This window comes from Bombina bombina, chromosome 4 (genome assembly GCF_027579735.1).
Source record: "Bombina bombina isolate aBomBom1 chromosome 4, aBomBom1.pri, whole genome shotgun sequence".
In the NCBI taxonomy this organism is placed as follows: domain Eukaryota; kingdom Metazoa; phylum Chordata; class Amphibia; order Anura; family Bombinatoridae; genus Bombina; species Bombina bombina.
The window spans coordinates 1,116,153,362-1,116,179,423 of NC_069502.1; the positions used below are offsets into that span (position 1 = coordinate 1,116,153,362).

Sequence of the window (26,062 nt, forward strand, 5' to 3'; positions counted from 1 at the left end):
TCCCGCGCGATTCACTGAATGAAAGTCTACTACACAGCGCGCCAACAGGGAAAGGAATCTCCCGCGAAATGCCGTCAAACAAAACGATTGGACACGACAGCACCCAATCACTGTGCTCTTGACTATGACCCAGTGCCAACACCATCATTCAACCAATCAGAAAAACCAGTGCAGGGAACACAGGTCTGTGTGGGTCTACTGCGCATGAGCTTTACACAGCGAAGCCTCAATCCGAAACTCAGGTTGGTAAAATTAGGGTTTTGGCTTCACTAGCCATATTACGCATGCGTCAACGGAGACTGTGCTACAGCACTGATTGGTTGGATCAGGGTTTGTCATCATTACACGATCTGCGCATGCGGTTGTTTCTGCTATGGCTGTAGACTGAAACTACAGTAACGCTAATTAGTAATTAAAAGCAATTTGATCCAAGTATGGCATCCAGCGGAGCTGGTGGCAGGGCGTTTCTGGCAGATGCCGGGCATGGAGAGCAAGAGTTGGATGCCAACTCCGCACTCATGGAGTTGGATAAAGGTATTTGCAGCTCATGTGGTCCTGCTGCTTAGACCTATTCTGTCAACTTTTTCTGATATGGGGGCATCCTATGTGATTAATAATTATTCTTGGTAGCCAGTAGTGGTGTGGAGATATATGGAAGCAGCCTTAGGACTGATTACTGTATGTCTCACCTTTTAAAAAGTTGCAGTATTCAATCTGGACCAGCTGGAAGTATGTGTGTAGTGTACCCCTTGACAAGTGCAGTGTCACTAAGTCTTACAATTACATGCTCTAACAAATTAGAAAATATATATATTTTCCTTTAACTTCAGTTTTATTGTCCTTTAACTTCAGTTTTAATCTCTTTACTACACATTCCCTATTTTTGCTCAGCCAACGTGGTTATATTAATACACTTTAAAAATACTAATTCATTCCCTCATTTTGTCATGCATTGACTATTGCAATCTACTTCTAAATGGCCTTCCAAAACACTGCCCCCCCCCCAATTATTATTATTATCGGTTATTTGTAGAGCGCCAACAGATTCTGCAGCGCTATAAACAAATGCGGAGTACAACAAAACAATTATAGGGATCAAAATATTATTATTATTATTGGTTATTTGTAGAGCGCCAACAGATTCCGCAGTGCAAATGGGTAGAGGGCCCTGACAAGAGTTGCACTGTTGTAGTCAGCTCTTATGAAGGTGATCTGCAAACAGCTGGACTCTTAGGCTTACATGCTAAGGGGGTTCAGGGGATAGCAATGGAGGAGAGGAACTGGTATAAAGAACGGTTAGTGTAGGTTGTATGCATTCCTGTACAGTAGAGTCTTTAGGGAGTGCTTGAAGCTTTCAAAACTAGGGGAGAGTCTTGTGGAGCGAGGCAGAGAGTTCCACAAGATGGGAGCCAGTCTGGAGAAGTCCTGTAAACGGGAGTGTGATGAGGTGACAAGAGAGGAGGAGAGTAGGAGGTCATGAGCAGAGCGAAGGGGACGGGAGAGAGAGTATATTGAGACAAGGTCTGAGATATAGGGGGGAGCAGTGCAGTTGAGGGCTTTGTATGCCAGAGTAATTTATGAATGCTTCAGCTCTGCCAGTCTCTACACTGGCTCCCCATACACTCGAGAATACAATGTAAAGTATTAACCCTAATTTACAAAGCACTCAACAGCCTCACTCCCAACTATATTTCCTCTCTCATCTCCAAATATTCCCTATCCCGTCCTCTTCGATCAACCTCTGACCTACGTCTCTCCACTCCTGTTCTCTCTACGTCCCACTCCCGTCTCCAAGACTTCTCATGTGCTGCTCCTGACCTTTGGAACTCTCTACCTTGCTCCATAAGATTGTATCCAACCTAGTATAGCTTCAGACGCTCCTTGAAAACACACCTATTCAGAGAGGCTTACCATCTCTTCTCCATCTCTCATCCTAACCAAAATAATTCTTGTACTCTGCACCCTCATCCTGTAGACTGTAAAGGGCCCTCTTCCCCCTGTACTAGATTTCTTTAGTTTGTTATATTTTATCATAAATCCTTGTCGTTGTATACCCCTATCTTTTTACCCAGTGCTACGGAATTTTGTGGCACTATACAAATAAATAATAATAATAATAGTTTTAATATTGTCAGATTTATTGCATTTTATTCCTTACCAACAGGGTTGCGATCTGGGAAGCTTGGAGAGCAGTGTGAAGCTGTTGTACGGTTTCCAAGGCTGTTTCAGAAATATCCGTTTCCTATCCTCATCAACTCTGCTTTTCTGAAGCTGGCAGATGTGTTCAGAGTAGGGTAAGTGTTACGCGTTAATATTGTTGTATCAGTGACCTTTTATATGCTTCACACATCTCCACTATAGTTTTACTTTTTACATATTTATTAAAGAGACATTATGAATTTTAAAGCAAGTTTGCAATATCTTTCATGTTAAACGGATACTAAACCCATTTTTTTTCTTTAATGATTCAGACAGAGCATGCAATTTTAAGCAACTTTCTAATTTACTCCTATTATCAAATTTTCTTCGTTCTCTTGCTATCTTTATTTCAAAAGCAAGAATGTAAAGCTTAGGAGCTGGCCCATTTTTTTGATCAGAACCTGGGTTACACTTGCTTATTGGTTTGCTGAATGTAGTCACCAATAAGCAAGCGCTATCCAGGGTGCTGAACCTAACATGGGCTTGCTCCTAAGCTTTACATTCCTGCTTTTTAAATAAAGATACAAAGAGAAAGAAGGCAAATTGATAATAGGAGTACATTAGAAAGTTTCTTAAAATTGCATGCTCTATCTAAATCATGAAAGAAAAAAATGTGGGTTTAGTATCCCTTTTAAAAAAGGCGACTACTGCAGCCTTTTTTAAGTTAGAGATCAGAATCATTTATGTGCCCTAGTGCTGATCTCAGAGCATAACCAGCTGCTGATTGACGGTGTACTCACTTTGTGTACTTTGGTTTACAGGCAAGCATGTGTATGGTGAGTACATTCCAGTCAGCTACTTTAATGGCTCGAACATTGGTATCAAGAGCGCGCAAAATATGTCAACGTCATTTGGACAGTCAAAAATAAAGCTTTATGATTCAGATAGAGAATGCCATTTAAAACAAATGTCCAATTTGTTTTTATTATCAAATTTGCTTCATTCCTTTAGTATCCTTTGTTAAAGAGTAAACCTAGGTTGGATCATAAGATCTCTGGAGCGTGCATGTGTCTTAGCCATCTGTGGCAGCAGTGTTTTCTACAATGTTTTGTAGCAATGTTATACATACTTGCAAACACTGCCGCCACAGTGTGCTAAACATACATGCATGTTCCTGAGGTCCTATGGCTACCTAGGTCTACTGGTCTACAAAGGATACCAAGCAAACTAAGCAATTTGGATAATAGAAGTAAATTGGAACGCTATTTAAAATTGCATGCTCTATCTAGACCATGGCAATTTGATTTTGATTAAATAATGCTAAAACTACATTTTGGTTAAAATGAAAAACCGTTAGAGAAGAGATGATGAGCTTCTCTAAATTGGTGGGTTTTCAAAGAGCGCCTGAAACTATACAAGGTTGGAGACAGTCTGAAGGAGCAGGGTTGAGAGATCCAGAGGATAGGAGCAGCGCATGAGAAGTCTTTGAAGCGAGAGAGGGAAGCAGAAATAATAGTTGTATAGAGCTGTAGGTCAGAGGTTGATCAAAGAGGGCGGGTTGGGTGTATTTGGAGATTAAGCTGTGAGTGAGGCTGTTCTGAGTTTTATAGTTTAGGGTAAGTCTTTTAAATTGTCTTTTAAAGTGTATGTGGAGCCAGTGTAGAGACTTGCAGAGCGAGGCAGCTGGTGTAGGTCATCAACTCGGCAATCATGATAGATTGGGGATTTGGTGTATTATGTTTCTGTTCTCTTGCTGGAGGTGGTATCAATTTCTACTCCCTTGTTGAGTATTGTTTTTCTTCTAGGAACAACTTTCTTCGTCTGTGCGTGCTGAAAGTGACTCAGCAGAGTGAGAAACATCTGGAGAAAATTCTAAATGTGGATGAGTTTGTGAAAAGGGTTTTCTCTGTCATTCACAGTAATGACCCTGTCGCCAGAGCTATTACTCTACGGTAAGAAACTTTTCAAGTTTAGAATAGTTAGGTAGATCGTAGGCAAATCTGAGGAAGGGAAGAGGCGTGTGGGCGATGGAGAGGGAGCAGGTAGACAGCACAAGGCACAAGTGTGAGTGTAAAGTGCAAACCGAAGTAGGGAGCAAGTGTAGATTGTAGCTCTGTAGATCAGTGAGGATGAGAGCTGTGTCTGTATGAGAAGAACATAGTGATCCAGAATGAAGAGGAATCAGTGCAAGGGGAGAGAGAGGTACAGGCTTTGGAGGCAATTTACTGAGCACCATTTCTCTATTTCTGGTTACCATTGTGGTCTAGCTCTTAGACGGAACAGTATCAGTAACTGATAATATCAGATCAGTTAATATATTTGTATCTTTTTTGTAAAGTTTAATGTATAGAAAATATATTTCAAGGTTATATCTTCATTTTATATTTTTGCCCATTTTAAGGCAAAGCACATTTTCCTGTGGTTTACACAAATTACAGACTGTAAATGCATAAAAGGACGACACACACACATATAATATATATACTGTATATAAAATGATTCATTGTTTCTGGCATCTGACTGGCTTTAGTTAACCATTTTTAAAATGTGCTTTATTACTGTTATAATTTAATTTTGATGTGTGTGTACAGGCATCATATAAAATATATAGATGACATATTAGTTCAGTATGAATATGTTAAATGGTTTGTAACTTTTTGCACCTTTGTGCCTTTCTTTAGTTTTGTTTCTGCTTTTTTCTTTCAGAATGTTGGGGAGCATGGCCTCCATAATTCCGGATCGTAAAAATGCCCATCACAGCATACGGCAAAGCTTAGACTCGCACGATAATGTGGAAGTTGAAGCTGCCGTCTTTGCTGCGTCTCACTTCTCTGCACAGTCAAAGTAATGTTTTTTTTTTCTGTCTTTTTCTGTAACTGCTTGGCTGGCAGAAATGGCTGCAACATGCATAATAAACTGTTGTATTAATTGTGGAGGATATCTTGAAAAAAAGTAGTAAAAATCATTTCATGTCCTACAGTAGGATTCTCCATGTTGAGTTGCCTGTGTACAAGTTTTTTTTTTTTTATTTTAAAAAAGCTCTCCCCCTATATACGGACATATTTGTATTTTAGTAAACAGATATTAGCGTTGGGAAAATCAGCCTCTTTATACTGGTGGTTGGGGGTAAATATACATGGCGGTGTCATATTGTCTCCAGCATTAATTAGAAGGTCTGATTTCCCTGCAAGCTCAGCCTAATTTGATGGGTTGTGTTAAAGAAGAGAAAACGGCTATTTCATATACAGAAATAAACCTACATTTTAAACTCTGCAGCTGGTATATCAAGTCATTGGAAACACATTAAGGGGAAACCAATTTTACAGAACGCTATCCCTTAACATCTGCTGTTTCTAAAGAATATGGTTTATGTGAATATCCCTTTGGCGCCTATCAAAAAGATGGCAGAGGGGAAAATTAAACCAGATGTCCTGGACTAAAAATGTCTTGGTGTTTAAACCAGTGTGGGAGTGGTGGGTTGAACCTCAATGTATAAGAATGGTGTTGTCAAAGTATTTTAATACAATATACCATAAAAACAAGAAAACATAGACATAGAATATAAAATGTTAAGGTGTTGAAATATATATATATATATCATGGATCCATGATAAACAACAGCTGTTGAAAAATATGTAAAAAATATATATGTAAAATATGTAATAAAATAAAATAATGCAAAGGTATTAAAAACAATAAATCTATTTTACATTAATATATATGCCAGCTGGGCATGAATCCCAAAAAATGCGTTCCCATTTCCCCATGTATAGGTTCGCATAACTTGGCGCGAACCTGGTCCCCATTGCTGTACCACAGATTTGTTTATAGTATGTTCCGTTATTACAAAAATAGTTGTGTTCCAGAATGTATCTGATACTTCCCAAAATAAATTCCATCTGTTCTATGGGTACTTCTGTATCTCTTTCCAGAAAAAATTCCACCGCCTCAATTCCTTGCTCATGTGGAATACAGGTGTACAACGATGTTAAGTTGCATGTTGCCAAGATGAAACCTTCTTCCCAATCTATTTGTTCTAATAGATTGAGTACTTGGGTTGAGTCCTTAAGATAGGATGGAAGTTGTTTGACTTTTTTTTGTAATTTTAAGTCTACATATTCTGATAGATTACTGCTCAGGGAGCCTATTCCTGATATTATAGGTCTCCCTGGCGGATTCTGCAGAGATTTGTGGATTTTTGGTAAATGGTATATGATCGGAGTAATAGGATGACTTACATTAATGTAGCTGAACTCCTTTTCATTTAGGATCCCCATATCCTTAGCTTCTTTTAAGTTTTGTTGAAGTTTATGTCTGTATGCATCTATTGGATTAGATGATAGCTTCTGGTATGTATTTCTGTCTCCGAGAATTCTTTCATTTTCGAGTTTGTAGTCTTTTTCGTTCATAATGACGATTCCTCCCCCTTTATCCGCTGGCTTGATTATCACCTCATGGTTTCTTCCCAGTTTTTTTATAGTATTTATCTGTTGGTTAGTGAGATTGTGTTTCTGAATTTTCAGTTTCTTCTGTTGTAAATCCTTTATTTCTTTACACACAATTGTTTCGAATGCCTCGATAGCCGCCCCCTTGCTTTGTGTTGGGTAGAAACTTGATTTAGGTTTCAGGTTTGTATGGGCGTATCTATCTATTTTTTCCGTGTTTGTTGTCCAACTCTGTCCATCTGTTGTTGCTTTTGAGAAGAACCGTTTTAGGGTTAATTTCCGGACAAATTCTTTCGTATTCACGAAGGTTTGGAATTTGTCCAAACTTTTACTGGGGGCGAATGATAGACCAAAATTCAGAACTGAGGTTTCCTCTTTTGTCAACTCATGTGTGCTAAGATTAAAGATGCCATTGGATTTCTTTATTTTTTTGGATTTTTTGCATTTTTGATCAACACAGGATCTACACACTAATTGGACTTTATTAACTTTTGATTTCCACATGTAGGATTTGGACACTATCACTTTGTGACATTCACACGAAGGATTACAAGCATTTTTATTATTTAAATCAATACCCCACAGGATAGAATGAATCAATAGGACTTTCCTTCCATCGTCAATTCATTTGATCCACTCCAATGCACAGTGCGATATTAATGTAAAATAGATTTATTGTTTTTAATACCTTTGCATTATTTTATTTTATTTTATTACATATTTTACATATATATTTTTTACATATTTTTCAACAGCTGTTGTTTATCATGGATCCATGATATATATATATATATTTCAACACCTTAACATTTTATATTCTATGTCTATGTTTTCTTGTTTTTATGGTATATTGTATTAAAATACTTTGACAACACCATTCTTATACATTGAGGTTCAACCCACCACTCCCACACTGGTTTAAACACCAAGACATTTTTAGTCCAGGATATCTGGTTTAATTTTCCCCTCTGCCATCCTTTTGATAGGCGCCAAAGGGATATTCACATAAACCATTCGCTACCTCGGTGGCTACTAGGTGCCATCACCCTTAGGCTCATAGGGGCAAAGTTGGCGCTGGTCCAAACCCATACCTTCGTTTCTAAAGAATATCCTGATTAGATAGCAGTAATATCTGTACAAAATGTTTGAAGAGCCGTGAGTGTTCTAGCATAACTAACTTTTTGGGCAAGATTTATCATAAGGCTAATGCCCCTATCAATTTCACGCTTGCTCATTTGAGCCTGCAACTAATATTTATAAAGCAGCAGTTGCACTTGGTTGCGTGAGGGGCAGCATAGCACCCCCCAACAATCTGCAGTCTTATGTGAATCCTATCCATTCAAAGATTGATAAATCTTGCCCTTTGTCTTGGAATTATTTCCAGACAACTTTAAAAAATTTTACTTGCATAAATTGTATAATCATTCTTCTGTGGTACTTTATCCTTAAAGAACCACTAAACCCATAAAAAAGTCATGTTCAATAGCCATATCAGTATGTGAAATATCTTTTTGTTTTGTTTTAGAATTTGTCTTATGAAAATGAAATAACTTGGCATCCTCCAACCGAGAGTGATAACCCAGGTTATCAACATTGCAGTTTTTCGCCGTTATGCGCATGTGCGATTTGCACTGATAGTCATACCATACGTCACTGAATGTAAATCTGCAGACTCGATTGGCCTGTTCAAAGCGCTTGCATAGTGCCCATACCATTGTATGGGTAAATGTGGAGTCCTTGAACTGATATGTGCATGCGAGGCTAGACTAATTGTTATGCACATAGTAACATCATCGCAAGGTAATGATATGCACTGATCATAAATGCTATTGGTCCGTTTTTTGGATCGTAAAACTCCCATATTTGAGGGTTGGCTGATATGACGTCAACGCCGAAAATAAAAAAAATTTTTTCGAATGTTCAGAATCTTCGTTGGAGACAACAAATAGATATGTGATGAAATGTAAACGTGTACTATATGATTTTAATGGTCAGTTGGTCCCAAAAATACGAAAGTTTTGGAATCCTTTAATGAAAGCAGTGGCAGAGGTAGATACAACCGGCCCTGTATGTTCAGTTGGAGTTAATTTCGATTTAGTGAAAAGGGAAATAAAACTGTAATTAAATTCCCCATAAAATCTTTAGACACATTATAATTTGATAGACAATGGACTGTAATTTAACTAGTAGTGACCCTGCAACTCTAGGTGTTTAATCCCCCCCCCCCCCGTGCAAATGGGTTAAACACAAAGGTAAAGTAGTGCACAGGAACCATAGAGAACTACTGGTCCTGAACAAAAACTGCCACTGACTCTTTCAGCAGGGATAGTCGCACAAATTGCAGGGTTGCAAGTGTTAAAAGTGCATGCTCCAACAATTTACAGCATGCCATTTGTCCATTATAACGTCCATTTAATTATGCGCAGCAAAAAGCTTTGAATTGTAATTTCATTACTTTTTTTTTCTCCTGTGATTTAACTATGAAAATTCTATTTTTCAAATTAATTTAAGAGGTTGAAGTACAGACTTCAGAACCCTGACCCTATTGCACTCTACCAAGTTATTGCTTGATCAGTGCTGAAGCTCATTTACATCTCTGCTTAAAGGGACAGGAAACCCCAACATTTTCTTTCACGATTTGGATAGAACATCCAAAATAAAAAAAAACTTTCCAATTTACTTCTATTTTCAAATTTGCTTCATTCTCTTGTTATCCTTTGCTGAAGGAACAGCTTTGCACTACTGGCAGATAGCTGAATATATCTACTTAGCCAATCGCAAGTGACAAATTTGTGCAGGCACCAATTAGCAGCAGCTCCCACTAGTGTAGGATTTGTGTGTATTCTTTTTCAACAAGGGATACCAAGAGAGAGAAGCACATTTGAAAATAGAAGTGAATTTAAAAGTGTTTTAAAATGACATGCTCTATCTGAATCATGCAAGTTTAATTTTGACTTTTTAATTGGCTACAGCAGAGGAGATAAGATAAACATGCTCATGATGCCTTTCAACGTGTGTGTTTCTGGACTGCAAAACACAGATGTTTATTCAAAAATTGTGAACTGGGTGGAATGCTGGCTTAAGGACAGAAAACAAAGTGTCTTAGTAAATGGAGTTCATTCAGCAGAGGGGGCTGTTACTAGTGGTGTTCCTCAGGGGTCAGTTCTGGGGCCTGTTTTGTTTAACATATTTATCTGCGATATCAGCAAAGGGCTACAGGGGAAAGTATGTCTCTTTGCAGCTGATACAAAAATTTGCAACAGAGTGGATGTTCCACGGGGGGTAGACAAAATGAGAAGTGATATACAACAATTGGAGGATTGGACAAATGACTGGGGTCTAAAGTTTAACACAGCAAAGTGTAAAATAATGCATTTAGGGAAGAAAAATCCAAATGTTAATTACAGACTCAATGACACTTTACTGACTGTTACAGACGAGGAACAGGACTTGGGAATTATTATTTCAGATGATTTAAAACTTAGTAAACAATGTAGTAATGCAGCGAGTAAGGCTAGCAGAATGCTTGGATGTATTGGTAGAGGTATTTGCAGCAGAAATAGTAAGGTTCTTATGCCACTTTATAGATCATTAGTTAGGCCTCATCTTGAGTATTGTGTGCAGTTCTGGAGACCATATCTTCAGAAGGATATTAACAAACTTGAATCTGTGCAAAGGAGGGCTACCAAAATGGTACATGGTCTAAAAAATAAAACTTACCAGGATAGGCTCAATGACCTAAATATGTATAGCTTAGAGGAGAGAAGGGAAAGAGGTGATATGATAGCAACTTTCAAGTACATTAAAGGGTTTAGTAAAACTGAGGCTGTGGGTATTTTACATAAAATGGAAAATTCAAGAACAAGGGGTCATGAGCTCAAGCTAAAGGGTAGTAGATTCAGAAGTAATTTGAGGAAGCACTTCTTTACAGAAAGAGTGATTGATTTATGGAATAAACTTCCTCAAGAGGTAGTAGCAACAAACACTGTGGGGGACTTTAAAAATGCATGGGACAAGCATAGGGCTATCCTACGAACTAGATAAGTTTATACTGTTAGGTAAGGTCGGGCAGACTTGCTGGGCCTATGGCTCTTATCTGCCGTCAATATCTATGTTTCTATTGCTTTTAAAATATTTATTTTCCGTATGGATCTCCTGTAATACAGTGCTTAGAAGACCGTGGCTGCAGCTCAGACTATAGGGAAGAAAAAAATATGGTAAAATGTTTAGTTTCAGAGGAAATCACATAATTTCTTTAAACTTATTGTATCATCAAGCATCTTGCATCACAGATCACTTCCAAATGCAAAAAAAGGTGGACTCTTTCCATAGCCGGATTTCTTCTTCTGTAAGCGCAACATACTTAGATCTGGATTTGCACAGATCTTAATGTGTTGCACTTTCACAAGAAGGAATCTGGCTCTGAAAATACCTGAATGATGCTAGCGGTCGCAGCCTTCCGCATTTGGATCATCGCAAATAATCCAAATTATAATCTGAATAATCACGATCTGGGCTGCATCTAGGCACTCTGCTGAATAGCATTGACAGTCTGTTAAATCCAACTAGTGAGACTTTTGTGATTGGACGCCATCTGCAGCCCAGACCGTTATGTCATCAGTGGGAGGAGCTTAGCAGCCATTTCAAAGTGGGCAGAAACAATATTCATTCTAAAATAACTTTTTTACCGTTCCTGCTGCATGATCCCTTTCACATAAAATCTAGCTGTACTTCTATTTTCTATGGGGTTCTGTAGTGCTTTTTAATTGTTCAAGTATATATACAATCTCATTATAATAATTTATCTGTCTTATACAATTATCTTATTTTTATATTCTAGGGATTTTGCTACTGGAATCTGTAACAAAATTGGTGAAATGATACAAGGTTTGTATTTTTTGCATCATATTTTTGTTGATGTGGAGTGTGACACATTTGCACAAGTGACAACAAATATATTAGTATGGCATCACTTGTGTTGTAAGGGTGGTGGATAATTACATGCACTTTACTAAGAAATGCAATTATATGTTTTGTTCATTAGACAAATCTCAGACCTTGTGTTGAGCTGTAAAGCACATAGACATGATGCTTGAAACACCAATGTCCTTCAAAATGTTTAAAGGGACAGCCTACTCCAGAATTTTTATTATTTTAAAAGATAGATACCCATCCCCAGTTTTGCACAGTCAACGCTGTTATATTAATACATTTCTTACATCTGTGATTACCTTGTATCTAACCTGTGCAGACTGACCCTTATTTTAGTTCTTTTGACAGACTTGCATTTTAGCCAATCAGTGTTGACTCCTAGGTAACTCCTTGTGTGTGAGCACAATGTTATCTATATGACACATATGAACCAATGCCCTCTAGCTGGGAAAAAAACTGTTAAAAGGCCCTGAAATAAGAGGTGGCCTTCAAGGGCTTAGAAATTAGCATATGAGCCTTCCATTTTTAGATTTCAACAAAGATACTAATAGAACAAAGAAAATTTGATGATAAAAGTAAATTGGAAAGTTGCTTAAACTATGGACGTCTAATTACTGAATTTCAACACCTCACAACATCTTGGTTACCAATAAATATATTGTGGCTGGGGAGAATAGCTGCTAGCAAAATTACATTGTTACCTAAAGCTCTTTAGGTAACAATGGGTCATCCATAGAAAAAAATAAGCTGCAATACATAATGAATGCCTATATATATATATATATATATATATATATATATATATATATATATATATATATATATATATATATATATATATATATATATATATATATATATGGGGCAACGTAGGCCACCAAGGATAGCAAAAACTACTTTATATATCCATAAAGATTTGGGGGGCCTGGGAGTTCCCAGTCTATCTCTTTATGAATTAGCCATATCTCTAAATCAGGTTATAGAATGGTGTAGACAAAGTGAGACTTCATATAAAAGATATGTCCATTTAGAGAATCTACTTCTTGACATTCCTCATGGCGGGGAAATCTGTTGGGCCCCTTCACAACCATCACTTCACGATATTTCTAAATACCCCATCATTAAAGAGATATGGTCGGATTAGACAAAATTCCGAAATAAACACCTGAAAATTTCAACCGTGTACTCCCCCTTAACCACCTTATTACTTAATAAGGAATTCTCAATAGGGAATTCATGGAACAACCCACCCCAATTTAAAATTCCCTCAATCTTGAACCTAATCCCCTTTTGCCATATATCAAACAATGGTAGCCTAGCCAATAGAGAGGCACTTTTAACAAAAGGTATCTCTCAATTCAGCTCATGTATACATTACCATCAAGCTCGAAATTATATAATTTCACACAGACACAAGAGACCTCGAGACCCTTGACAATATTTGACATTTTTTGTGTAAACCTGATTCCCCCCCACCACTAAAACGATTATATCTACAATGTATAAACTTGATACAAACACATTTACCGTCCATACCCCATTGTGTCCGCTCTTGGGAAAAAGAATTGGGCTATCCAATATCTCAAAAACAATGGAAATCCTGGGCCTTAGCAACGGCCAAATCAGCCTATTCAGCAGTGGGTCTAGAAGCCAACACTAAGATACTCACTAGGTGGTATTTAACACCAAATAGACTCAAGCATATCTTTCATAACGCTAGCAATAAGTGTTGGAGAGGTTGTAATCAAGAAGGGAACATGTTACACATATGGTGGAGCTGTGAGGTCTTGTAACCTTTCTGGGATCAAATAAAGGTACACATTTGTGCTAGACATAAATATAAAATTGACTGCAGAAAAAGTACTGTTTAACATTATATCTGACATTCCGTGTATAATTAGATTCTGCTTATACAAAATTTTGATAAACTCCGCTAAAAGACTAATACCTAAGCTATGGAAATCAGCTCAAATTCCTAACTTATCAAACTGGACGAACCTTGTAAATAGAACATTGATCCTGGAGAGGTTTCATTACTTTAAAACAGGTCAACTGAATTTCTACCGTGATATGTTGTTCCTATGGGAGCAATACATTTACTCCTAGTCCAGACGGGATTTAAACTTTGTCGTGAGAAAATATGCTTGGGTGTATTAACACAGGTCACAAATGGCTTGTAGGCCTTTATTGAGAAATTCTAAAATATCTTTATGTACGTCGTGGAGATATATTTTTAGAACTCTCCTTTTGGTTTCTACTCGTGTATCTAGATATCCCTAGGTTACTGTAATTTTGAATACTGAATTTTTTGTTAATATTTTTTGCTGTTATTCACTAACACGTAGATGTTACCAATGTACTTTGCAGAAACTTTAAAAAATGGACACATAGGGCTAGATTTATGAAAGGCTAGGCGAACTCTGTATGTGCTTCGCCAGTAACTGCGCCCTAGCTCGCCTCCGGAGATGCGCACATGTGCGCCTGAATTCATAAAAAAAATAGTCGTAACTTTGCGCAGGCGAGCCGGGACGTAATAATGATAAATTTCGCCTGTCGGAAAAAGCATTTACTCCCTATTTATCACAGTACATCCCTATAAATATTTACGCCATCAGCTATGATTATGGGGTTTACCTGAAACGCGTCAGTGACGTCAGCAGGGCCGAGGTTATAGTGTTTTTTGCTTTTAAATGGCGTATCCTTTTAACGATTTTTCTAAATAAAGTTTTGCGGTTTTACCTATCTACGTTGGAGCCGGTCTGGGTGAAGTTTGTTTTTGTCTTCAAATATTTACGCCGCCATGTTTTGATTATTAAAAAAGCGTTTTTTTAGGTAACTATTTAGCTTATATTTATATAATGTTTCTGTGCTGTTTTTGCCATATGTTGATAATTTTAAGATCACAAAAATAAATATATATATATATATATATATATATATACTGTATGTGTGTATGTATGTGTATATATATAAACTGTTGGTACCATATGCTCCTGGGGAAGGGCAAATTTCTGGCAATAACAGTCTCTTCTTGGCGCTGAGCCTTTGAAAAATTAGTTAAAAGAAGAAAGTACTGCATCACAAGATGTAAAAGCATGTATTTGTATTATAATGGTGTTCTCCTTAGTCTATGGCTAAATATACAACACGCAATTGAAGCCGAAATTTCAGTTTTCTATCGGCGCCAAGCAATGATAAATAAGAAACTGTGCGTATTTGTAGGTCGGGCTGTTAAATTACGCTTATTACTAATGTATAATGTTGCACTCGGGAGTGCGCCCTTGTGCCAAGGCGAATGCAAGCGGAGTGCGAAGGCGTTTCTTTCAGATTTGCGCAATTATAGGCGCAGAGTGCTTTGCTGACTATGACGATCAGTTCGTATGCGCTATTTTGGACGGAATTATAGGAGAATGGCTTTGATAAATCTAGCCCATAACCTTTAATGAGATATTCCAATCTATAACATATAAGATAGGCACTCTCCTCATTCATCTATGGACTATCTACAACTCATGGCACATTAAATACTATGTTAGTAATTTCATATTGCAAACTATATTGATTTGTCATGTTTTTGCATATTGTAAAGTGTGAATAAACAATAAAAGTTTTGGAAAAAAAGTTATTACATGCCCTATCTGAATCATCAAAGTTTAATTTTGACTAGAATATCCCTTTAATATATATGCTTTTGTGTGGGACCCAGGGTAAGAGTTTGTAAATAAGTGTGACAAAACACAAATGCTTTATGACTGAGAATGAAAAGTTAGACGAGAGGGATGTCAGTTTATAAGTTGTTGAAGTAGTCTATTATGCATAATAGGGATTTGTTGAGGAATTGTAAATGTCTTCCCTTACCATGATGCTATGTATTTTATATGCAGGCCTGGCCACACCTGTTGACTTAAAGTTAAAGCTGATTCCTATCCTCCAGCATATGCACCATGATGCTATGTTGGCTTCCAACAGCCGCCAGCTGCTTCAGCAATTGGTTACATCGTATCCCTCAACAAAGATGGTGATTGTGACTCTTCATACCTTCACTCTGCTGGCTGCCTTCTCATTGGTAGACATACCAAAACAGGTAGAATACAAAACCGAGCATGGTTTCTACTAATACAGTCTTCTTTTTCACATTTGTTCATAGATGACTTCTCTTAGAGCAGCTACGCTTATATATCCCCCATGTCAATAATAATAATGAGTGTAGTGATTGCTTTAACTAATATGCTTTTTATATTCAGTATTTTAGCATAGATTTTGATGAAAGATGACAAGTAGGATTAATTAATTCCTAAAGGCACCCTAATGTCAAAATTAAACTTTCATTATTTAAATAGAACATACAATTTTAAAGGGACAGTGAATCCCAGATTTTTATTGTTTAAAAAGATAGATAATCCCTTTATTACCCATTCCCCAGTTTTGCATAACCTACACGGTTATATTAATATTCTTTTTACCTCTGTGATTATCTTGTATCTAAGCCTCTTCTGACAGCCCCCTTATTTCAGTTCTTTTGACAGACCTGCACTTTAGCCAATCAGTGCTGACTCATAAATAACTCTATGGGAGTGAGCACAATGTTATGTATGTGGCACACGGGAACTAGCGCTGTCTAGCTGTGAAAAACTGTTAAAATGCACTAAGATAAGAGGCGGGCAGCCTTCAAGGGATTAGAAATTTGCATATGAGCCTACCTAGGTTCACCATTCAACAATGAATATCAAGAGAACAAAACAAATTTGATGATAAAAGTAAATTGGAAAGTTGATTAAAATTGCATGCCCTATATAAATCATGAAAGTTTATTTTTTACTTGAACTTTTCAATTTACCTCCTTTATTAAGTTGTGCACAGTCTTTTTTAATATGCACAATTTCTGAGGCACCAGTTCCTACTGAGCATGTGCAATCATTTTTGCTACATAGAAAGCGTACTAAATTATGGCAGTTCTAGTTATTATGTGTTACATTTAAAAAATGATTTATGTAGTATTTTATATATATATTAAAACATTTAGAACAAACTTGTTGAAATGTGCTTGAATGCAAGGTGTGTTTAACAAATAAAGACTGTACTTACCAATTAGTTTTCATGTTAATGAAGAAACTGGTACTTGTGCATTTTGCCCAACCTTTCATGAAAAACAGTGAAAAGCAGCCTTTTTTTAACACTGATTGGCAGCAGCTGCTACACAAATGAAGCCTAAACATATGAGGGGATATCACTTTATTAGTAGAAAATGAATGCACACTGTTCAACTTATTTAAACTTCAGAAAACATATGGCTAGATTACGAGTTGTGCGTTAGGGTTAAAAAGCAGCGTTGAGAGGTCCCAACGCTGCTTTTTAACGCCCGCTGGTATTACGAGTCTTGAAATGACAGGCTCACCGCTCACTTTTTTGGCCAGACTCGGAAATACCGCAAATCCACTTACGTCAATTGCGTATCCTATATTTTCAATGGGACTTGCATAGCGCCTGTATTACGAGTCTGACAAAAAGTGAGCGGTAGACCCTCTCCTGTCAAGCCTGATACCGCAATTTAAAGTCAGTAGTTAAGAATTTTACACTACAACGCCGTAGCATAAAACTCTTAACTAAAGTTCTAAAAAGTATAGTAACACCCATAAACTACCTATTAACCCCTAAACCGAGGCCCCCCACATCGCAAACACTAAAATAACATTTTGAACCCCTAATCTGCAGAACCGGACATCGCCGCCACTATAATAAATATATAAACCCCTAAACCGCCGCACTCCCGCATCGCAAACACTATTTAAATATTATTAACCCCTAATCTGCCGGCCCTAACATCGCCGACACCTACCTACATTTATTAACCCCTAATCTGCCGACCCCCAACGTCGCTGTCACTATATTAAATGTATTAACCCCTAAATCGAAGTCTAACCCTAACACCCCCTAACTTAAATATAATTACAATAAATCTAAATAAAATTACTATAATTAGCTAAATTATTCCTATTTAAAACTAAATACTTACCGATAAAATAAACCCTAAGCTAGCTACAATATAACTAATAGTTACAATGTAGCTAGCTTAGGGTGTATTTTTATTTTACAGGCAACTTTGTATTTATTTTAACTAGGTACAATAGTTATTAAATAGTTATTAGCTATTTAATAACTTCCTAGTTAAAATAAAATAAATGCAAATTTACCTGTAAAATAAAACCTAAACTAAGTTACAATTACACCTAACACTACACTATAATTAAATTACCTAAACTAAATACAATTAATTACAATTTAATAAAAATATCTAAAGTATGAAACCCCCCCCACTAAATTACAGAAAATAATAAAATAATTACAAGAATTTTAAACTAATTACACCTACTCTAAGCCCCCAAAAATAAAAAAAAAGCCCTTCCTTACACTAAATTACAGGCCTTTTGCGGGGCATTACCCCAAAGTAATCAGCTCTTTTACCTGTAAAAAAAAGAGGGCGGAAGAGGTCCTCCAGACGGGCAGAAGTCTTCATCCATCCGGCGCGGAGCGGGTCCATCTTCAAGACATCCGACGCGGAGCATCCTCTTCTTTCTTTGTCCAACGACTGAATGAAGGTTCCTTTAAATGACGTCATCCAAGATGGCGTCCCTTCAATTTCCGATTGGCTGATAGAATTCTATCAGCCAATCAGAATTAAGGTAGAAAAAATCCTATTGGTTGATGCAATCGGTTAACGCCGGGTTTGTAAAAACACGTAATACCAGCGTTGTCTGCAAGTGAGCGGTGAGCATAAACTGCTCGTTAGCACCGCACAGCCTCTAACGCAAAACTTGTAATCTAGGTGATAGAGTTTTATGGAATTTTTATATAACAAAGCATTTAAATTCTTTGGTTTTGTATTTGCTTTTTCAGAAAAAAATGCTGAAAACTTTTATTTTTCTAGATTCAGCTTTTGCTGCAGTATTTAAAAAATGACCCCAGAAAAGCTGTTAAGAGACTTGCTATTCAGGATCTCAAGTTTTTGGCCAGAAAAACCCCACACACATGGAGCAGAGACAATATTCAGGTGTGTATATTGTACTATTAATATGGCTCTGATCTAATAAGAGAAACACTTGTTTGTTTGTACTACCTAAACTATCTCGCTTGTATCGTTTTTTATATTTATAGATACTTATCACGCTTGTATATCTGATTTAGTGCGTTCTATATTTTTTTGTTAAAGGGATATAAACACATTTTTTTCTTTCATGTAATTAGCAAGAGTCCATGAGCTAGTGACGTATGGGATATACATTCCTACCAGGAGGGGCAAAGTTTCCCAAACCTTAAAATGCCTATAAATACACCCCTCACCACACCCACAATTCAGTTTTACAAACTTTGCCTCCGATGGAGGTGGTGAAGTAAGTTTGTGCTAGATTCTACGTTGATATGCGCTCCGCAGCAAGTTGGAGCCCGGTTTTCCTCTCAGCGTGCAGTGAATGTCAGAGGGATGTGAGGAGAGTATTGCCTATTTGAATGCAGTGATCTCCTTCTAAGGGGTCTATTTCATAGGTTCTCTGTTATCGGTCGTAGAGATTCATCTCTTACCTCCCTTTTCAGATCGACGATATACTCTTATATATACCATTACCTCTGCTGATTCTCGTTTCAGTACTGGTTTGGCTATCTGCTATATGTAGATGAGTGTCCTGGGGTAAGTAAGTCTTATTTTCTGTGACACTCCTAGCTATGGTTGGGCACTTTGTTTATAAAGTTCTAAATATATGTATTCAAACATTTATTTGCCTTGACTCAGAATGTTCAACTTTCCTTATTTTTCAGACAGTCAGTTTCATATTTGGGATAATGCATTTTAATTTAACATTTTTTACCTTAAAATTTGACTTTTTCCCTGTGGGCTGTTAGGCTCGCGGGGGCTGAAAATGCTTCATTTTATTGCGTCATTCTTGGCGCGGACTTTTTTGGCGCAAAAATTCTATTTCCGTTTCCGGCGTCATACGTGTCGCCGGAAGTTGCGTCATTCTTTGACGTTATTTTGCGCCAAAAATGTCGGCGTTCCGGATGTGGCGTCATTTTTGGCGCCAAAAAGCATTTAGGCGCCAAATAATGTGGGCGTCTTATTTTGGCGCGAAAAAATATAGGCGTCACTTTAGTCTCCACATTATTTAAGTCTCATTTTTTATTGCTTCTGGTTGCTAGAAGCTTGTTCTTTGGCATTTTTTCCCATTCCTGAAACTGTCATTTAAGGAATTTGATCAATTTTGCTTTATATGTTGTTTTTTTCTTTTACATATTGCAAGATGTTCCACGTTGCAACTGAGTCAGAAGATACTTCAGGAAAATCACTGCACAGTGCTGGTGTTACCAAGCTAAGTGTATCTGCTATAAACTTTTGGTATCTGTTTCTCCAGCTGTTATTTGTATTGCATGTCATGTCAAACTTATTAATGCAGATAAAATTTCCTTTAGTACTGTTACATTACCTGTTGCTGTTCCGTCAACATCTAATTTTCAGAGTGTTCCTGATAACATAAGAGATTTTATTTTTTAAATCCATTAAGAAGGCTATGTCTGTTATTTCTCCTTCTAGTATAAATAAAAGTCTTTTAAAACTTCTCTTTTTTTCAGATGAATTTTTAAATGAACATCATCATTCTGATACTGATAATGGTTCTTCTGGTTCAGAGGTTTCTGTCTCAGAGGTTGATGCTGATAAATCTTTGTATTTGTTCAAGATGGAATTTATTCGTTCTTTACTTAAAGAAGTGTTATTTGCATTAGAAATAGAGGATTCTGGTCCTCTTGATTCTAAATGTAAACGTTTAAATAAGGTTTTTAAATCTCCTGTAGTTATTCCAGAAGTGTTTTATCTCCCTGATGCTATTTCTGAAGTAATTTCCAGGGAATGGAATAATTTGGGTAATTTATTTACTCCTTCTAGACGTTTAAGCAAATTATATCCTGTGCCATCTGACAGATTAGAGTTTTTTGAGACAAAAATCCCTAAGGTTATGGGGCTGTCTCTACTCCTGCTAATGTACTACTATTCCTACGGCAGATAGTACTTCATTTAAGGATCCTTTAGATAGGAAAATTGAATCCTTTCTAAGAAAAGCTTACTTATGTTCAGGTAATCTTCTTAGACCTGCTATATTTTTAGCGGATGTTGCTGCAGCTTCAACTTTTTGATTAGAAGCTTTAGCGCAACAAGTAACAGATCATAATTTTATAGCATTATTATTATTCTATAACATGCTAATAATTTTATTGGTGATACCATCTTTTGATATCATTAGAGTTGATGTCAGGTATATGTTTCTAGCTATTTTAGCTAGAAAAGCTTTATGGATTAAACTTGGAATGCTGACATGTCTTCTAAAGTCATCTTTGCTTTCCCTTTCTTTCCAGGGTAAATAATCATTTTAGTTCCTTTCCTCACAAGGAACAAAAGCCTGATCCTTCATCCTCAGGAGCGGTATCAGTTTGGAAACTATTTCCAGTTTGGAATATATCCAAGCCTTATAGAAACCTATAGCCAGCTCCTAAGTACCTATGAAGGTGCGGCCCTTATTCCAGCTCAGATTACGTTTTCTTCAAAGAAATTTGGTTCAATTCCGTTCTTAATCTCTGGTTTCAGAAACATTGTTTCAGAAAGGTACAGAATTGGCTTCAAGTTAAGGCCTCCTGCTAAGAGATTCTTTTCTTTTCCGTGTCCCAGTTAACACAGCAAAGGCTCAGCATTTCTGTAATGTGTTTCAGATCTAGAGTTGGCTGGAGTATTTATGCCAGTTCCAGTTCTGGAACAGGGGCTGGGGTTTTATTTTATCTCTTCATTTGTACCAAAGAAGGTAAATTCCTTCAGACCAGTTCCGGATCTGTCATTATTGAATCGTTATGTTAGGATACCAACATTCAAGATGGTTATTGTAGGACTATCCTGCCTTTTGTTTAGCAAGGGCATTATATGTCTACAATAGATTTACAGGATGTGTATCTGCATATTCCGATTCATCCAGATCACTTTTAGTGTCTGAGATTCTCTTTTTAGACAAGCATTACCAGTTTTGTGGCTCTACCGTTTGGCCTAGCCTCAGTTCCAAGAATTTTTTTCAAAGGTTCTCGGTGCCCCCTTTTTTCTGTAATCAGAGAATAGGGTTTTGGTATTTCCTTATTTGGACGATATTTTGGTACTTGCTCAGTCTTCTCATTTTCGAAGAATCTCATACGAATCGACTTGTGTTGTTTCTTCAAATTCATGGTTGGAGGATCAATTTACCATTCAGTTCATTGATTCCTCAGACAAGGGTAACCTTTTTAGGTTTCTAGATAAATTCAGTGTCTATGACTCTGTCCTTGTCAGACAAGAGAAGTTTAACATTGATATCAGCTTGTCAAAACCTTCAGTCACAATCATTCCCTTTGGTAGCCTTATGCATGGAAATGTTGGGTCTTAGGACTGCCGCATCAGATGCGATCTCCTTTGCTCGTTTTCACATGCGACCTCTTCAGCTCTGTATGCTGAACCAATGGTGCAGGGATTACTCAAAGATATCTCAATTAATATCTTTAAACCGATTTTACAACACTCTCTGACATGGTGGACAGATCACCATCGTTTAGTTCAGGGGGCTTCTTTGTTCTTCCGACCTGGACTATAATCTCAACAGATGCAAGTCTTACAGGTTGGGGAGCTGTGTGGGGGTATCTGACGGCACAAGGGGTTTGGGAATCTCAGGAGGTGAGATTTCCGATCAATATTTTGGAACTCCGTGCAATTTTCAGAGCTCTTCAGTCTTGGCCTCTTCTCAAGAGAGAGTTGTTCATTTGTTTTCAGATAGACAATGTCACAGCTGTGGCATACATCAATCATCAAGGAGGGACTCACAGTCCTCTGGCTATGAAAGAAGTATCTCGAATTTTGGTTTGGGCGGAATCCAGCTCCTGTCTAATCTCTGCGGTTCATATCCCAGGTATGGACAATTGGAAAGCGGATTATCTCAGTCGCCAAACGTTGCATCCGGGCGAATGGTCTCTTCACCCAGAGGTATTTCTTCAGATTGTTCAAATGTGGGAACTTCCAGAAATAGATCTGATGGCTTCTCATCTAAACAAGAAACTTCCCAGGTATCTGTCCAGATCCCGGGATCCTCAGGCGGAGGCAGTGGATGCATTATCACTTCCTTGGAAGTATCATCCTGCCTATATCTTTCCGCCTCTAGTTCTTCTTCCAAGAGTAATCTCCAAGATTCTGAAGGAATGCTCGTTTGTTCTGCTGGTAGCTCCGGCATGGCCTCACAGATTTTGGTATGCGGATCTTGTCCGGATGGCCTCTTGCCAACCGTGGACTCTTCCGTTAAGACCAGACCTTTTGTCTCAAGGTCCTTTTTTCCATCAGGATCTGAAATCCTTAAATTTAAAGGTATGGAGATTGAACGCTTGATTCTTGGTCAAAGAGGTTTCTCTGACTCTGTGATTAATACTATGTTACAGGCTCGTAAATCTGTATCCAGAGAGATATATTATAGAGTCTGGAAGACTTATATTTCTTGGTGTCTTTCTCATCATTTTTTCTTGGCATTCTTTTAGAATACCGAGAATATTACAGTTTCTTCAGGATGGTTTAGATAAGGGTTTGTCCGCAAGTTCCTTGAAAGGTCAAATCTCTGCTCTTTCTGTTCTTTTTCACAGACAGATTGCTATTCTTCCTGATATTCATTGTTTTGTACAAGCTTTGGTTCGTATAAAGCCTGTCATTAAGTCAATTTCTCCTCCTTGGAGTTTGAATTTGGTTCTGGGGGTTCTTCAAGCTCCTCCATTTGAACCTATGCATTCATTGGATATTAAATTACTTTCTTGGAAAGTTTTGTTCCTTTTGGCCATCTCTTCTGCCAGAAGAGTTTCTGAATTATCTGCTCTTTCTTGTGAGTCTCCTTTTCTGATTTTTCATCAGGATAAGGCGGTGTTGCGAACTTCTACCTAAGTTGTGAATTCCAACAACATTAGTAGAGACATTGTGGTTCCTTCATTATGTCTTAATCCTAAGAATTCTAAGGAGAAATCGTTGCATTCTTTGGATGTTATTAGAGCTTTGAAATATTATGTTGAAGCTACTAAGTCTTTCCGAAAGACTTCAAGTTTATTTGTTATCTTTTCCGGTTTTAGAAAGGCCAGAAAACTTCTGCCATTTCTTTGGCATCTTGGTTGAAATCTTTAATTCATCTTGCCTATGTTGAGTCGGGTAAGACTCCGCCTCATAGGATTACAGCTCATTCTACTAGGTCAGTTTCTACTTCCTGGGCGTTTAGGAATGAAGTTTCGGTTGATCAGATTTGCAAAGCGGCAACTTGGTCCTCTTTGCATACTTTTACCAAATTCTACCATTTTGTTGTATTTTCTTCTTCTGAAGCAGTTTTTGGTAGAAAAGTACTTCAGGCAGCGTTTTCAGTTTGAATCTTCTGCTTATGTTTTTCATTAAACTTTATTTTAGGTGTGGATTATTTTCAGCAGGAATTGGCTGTCTTTATTTTATCCCTCCCTCTCTAGTGACTCTTGTGTGGAAAGATCCACATCTTGGGTAGTCATTATCCCATACGTCACTAGCTCATGGACTCTTGCTAATTACATGAAAGAAAACATAATTTATGTAAGAACTTACCTGATAAATTCATTTCTTTCATATTAGCAAGAGTCCATGAGGCCCGCCCTTTTTTTGTGGTGGTTATGATTTTTTTGTATAAAGCACAATTATTCCAATTCCTTATTTTATATGCTTTCGCACTTTTTTCTTATCACCCCACTTCTTGGCTATTCGTTAAACTGAATTGTGGGTGTGGTGAGGGGTGTATTTATAGGCATTTTAAGGTTTGGGAAACTTTGCCCCTCCTGGTAGGAATGTATATCCCATACGTCACTAGCTCATGGACTCTTGCTAATATGAAAGAAATGAATTTATCAGGTAAGTTCTTACATAAATTATGTTTTTTTAATTTCAGGATTTAGATAGTGTACATTTATTTTTTAATTTTTTTTAATTTGTTGAAAAGCAAGTTGGTAGGCTAAGGAGCATGCAACGTTTATAGCTCAGGCGGAGGGTGCACAGAGCTCAATGTGCTTAGGCGGAGGGTGCACAGAGTTCAGTGTGCTCAGGCGGAGGGTGCACGGAGCTCAGTGTGCTTAAGCGGAGGGTGCACAGAGTTCAGTGTGCTCAGGCGGAGGGTGCACAGAGCTCAGTGTGCTTAAGCTGAGGGTGCACAGAGTTCACTGTGCTCAGGCGGAGGGTGCACAGAGCTCAGTGTGCTTAAGCGGAGGGTGCACAGAGTTCAGTGTGCTCAGGCGGAGGGTGCACAGAGCTCAGTGTGCTTAAGCGGAGGGTGCACAGAGTTCAGTGTGCTCAGGCGGAGGGTGCACGGAGCTCAGTGTGCTTAGGCGGAGGGTGCCCGGAGCTCAGTGTGCTCAGGCGGAGGGTGCACGGAGCTCAGTGTGCTCAGGCGGAGGGTGCCCGGAGCTCAGTGTGCTTAAGCGGAGGGTGCACAGAGTTCAGTGTGCTCAGGCGGAGGGTGCACAGAGTTCAGTGTGCTCAGGCGGAGGGTGCCCGGAGCTCAGTGTGCTCAGGCGGAGGGTGCACCGAGCTCAGTGTGCTCAGGCGGAGGGTGCACAGAGTTCAGTGTGCTCAGGCGGAGGGTGCACAGAGTTCAGTGTGCTCAGGCGGAGGGTGCCCGGAGCTCAGTGTGCTCAGGCGGAGGGTGCCCGGAGCTCAGTGTGCTTAAGCGGAGGGTGCACAGAGTTCAGTGTGCTCAGGCGGAGGGTGCACAGAGCTCAGTGTGCTTAGGCGGAGGGTGCACGGAGCTCAGTGTGCTTAAGCGGAGGGTGCACAGAGTTCAGTGTGCTTAAGCGGAGGGTGCACAGAGTTCAGTGTGCTCAGGCGGAGGGTGCACAGAGTTCAGTGTGCTCAGGCGGAGGGTGCCCGGAGCTCAGTGTGCTCAGGCGGAGGGTGCCCGGAGCTCAGTGTGCTTAAGCGGAGGGTGCACAGAGTTCAGTGTGCTCAGGCGGAGGGTGCACAGAGTTCAGTGTGCTCAGGCGGAGGGTGCACGGAGCTCAGTGTGCTCAGGCGGAGGGTGCCCGGAGCTCAGTGTGCTTAAGCGGAGGGTGCACAGAGTTCAGTGTGCTTAAGCGGAGGGTGCACAGAGTTCAGTGTGCTCAGGCGGAGGGTGCACGGAGCTCAGTGTGCTCAGGCGGAGGGTGCACGGAGCTCAGTGTGCTTAGGCGGAGGGTGCCCGGAGCTCAGTGTGCTCAGGCGGAGGGTGCACGGAGCTCAGTGTGCTCAGGCGGAGGGTGCACGGAGCTCCGTGCGCTCAGGCGGAGGGTGCCCGGAGCTCAGTGCGCTCAGGCGGAGGGTGCCCGGAGCTCATTGCACTCAGGCGGAGGGTGCCGGAGCTCAGTTCGCTCAGGCGGAGGGTGCCCGGAGCTCAGGGGGCTCAGGCGGAGGGTGCCCGGAGCTCAGGGGGCTCAGGCGGAGGGTGCCCGGAGCTCAGGGGGCTCAGGCGGAGGGTGCCCGGAGC

General features: G+C 38.9%; 1 protein-coding gene across 1 annotated transcript in view; it reads left to right on the forward strand.

Annotated features, from left to right (window-relative positions):
- The first annotated feature begins 345 nt into the window (after nucleotides 1–345).
- INTS7 (integrator complex subunit 7) overlaps nucleotides 346–26,062 on the forward strand; it is a 214,713-nt gene continuing 188,996 nt past the window's right edge. The window contains exons 1-7 of the mRNA XM_053712433.1: nucleotides 346–534; nucleotides 2,165–2,294; nucleotides 3,945–4,091; nucleotides 4,846–4,983; nucleotides 11,425–11,471; nucleotides 15,401–15,600; nucleotides 18,442–18,564. Coding sequence (XP_053568408.1) covers nucleotides 435–534; nucleotides 2,165–2,294; nucleotides 3,945–4,091; nucleotides 4,846–4,983; nucleotides 11,425–11,471; nucleotides 15,401–15,600; nucleotides 18,442–18,564 — 885 coding nt within the window. The 5' untranslated portion in view covers nucleotides 346–434. The remainder of the gene's footprint in view (nucleotides 535–2,164; nucleotides 2,295–3,944; nucleotides 4,092–4,845; nucleotides 4,984–11,424; nucleotides 11,472–15,400; nucleotides 15,601–18,441; nucleotides 18,565–26,062) is intronic.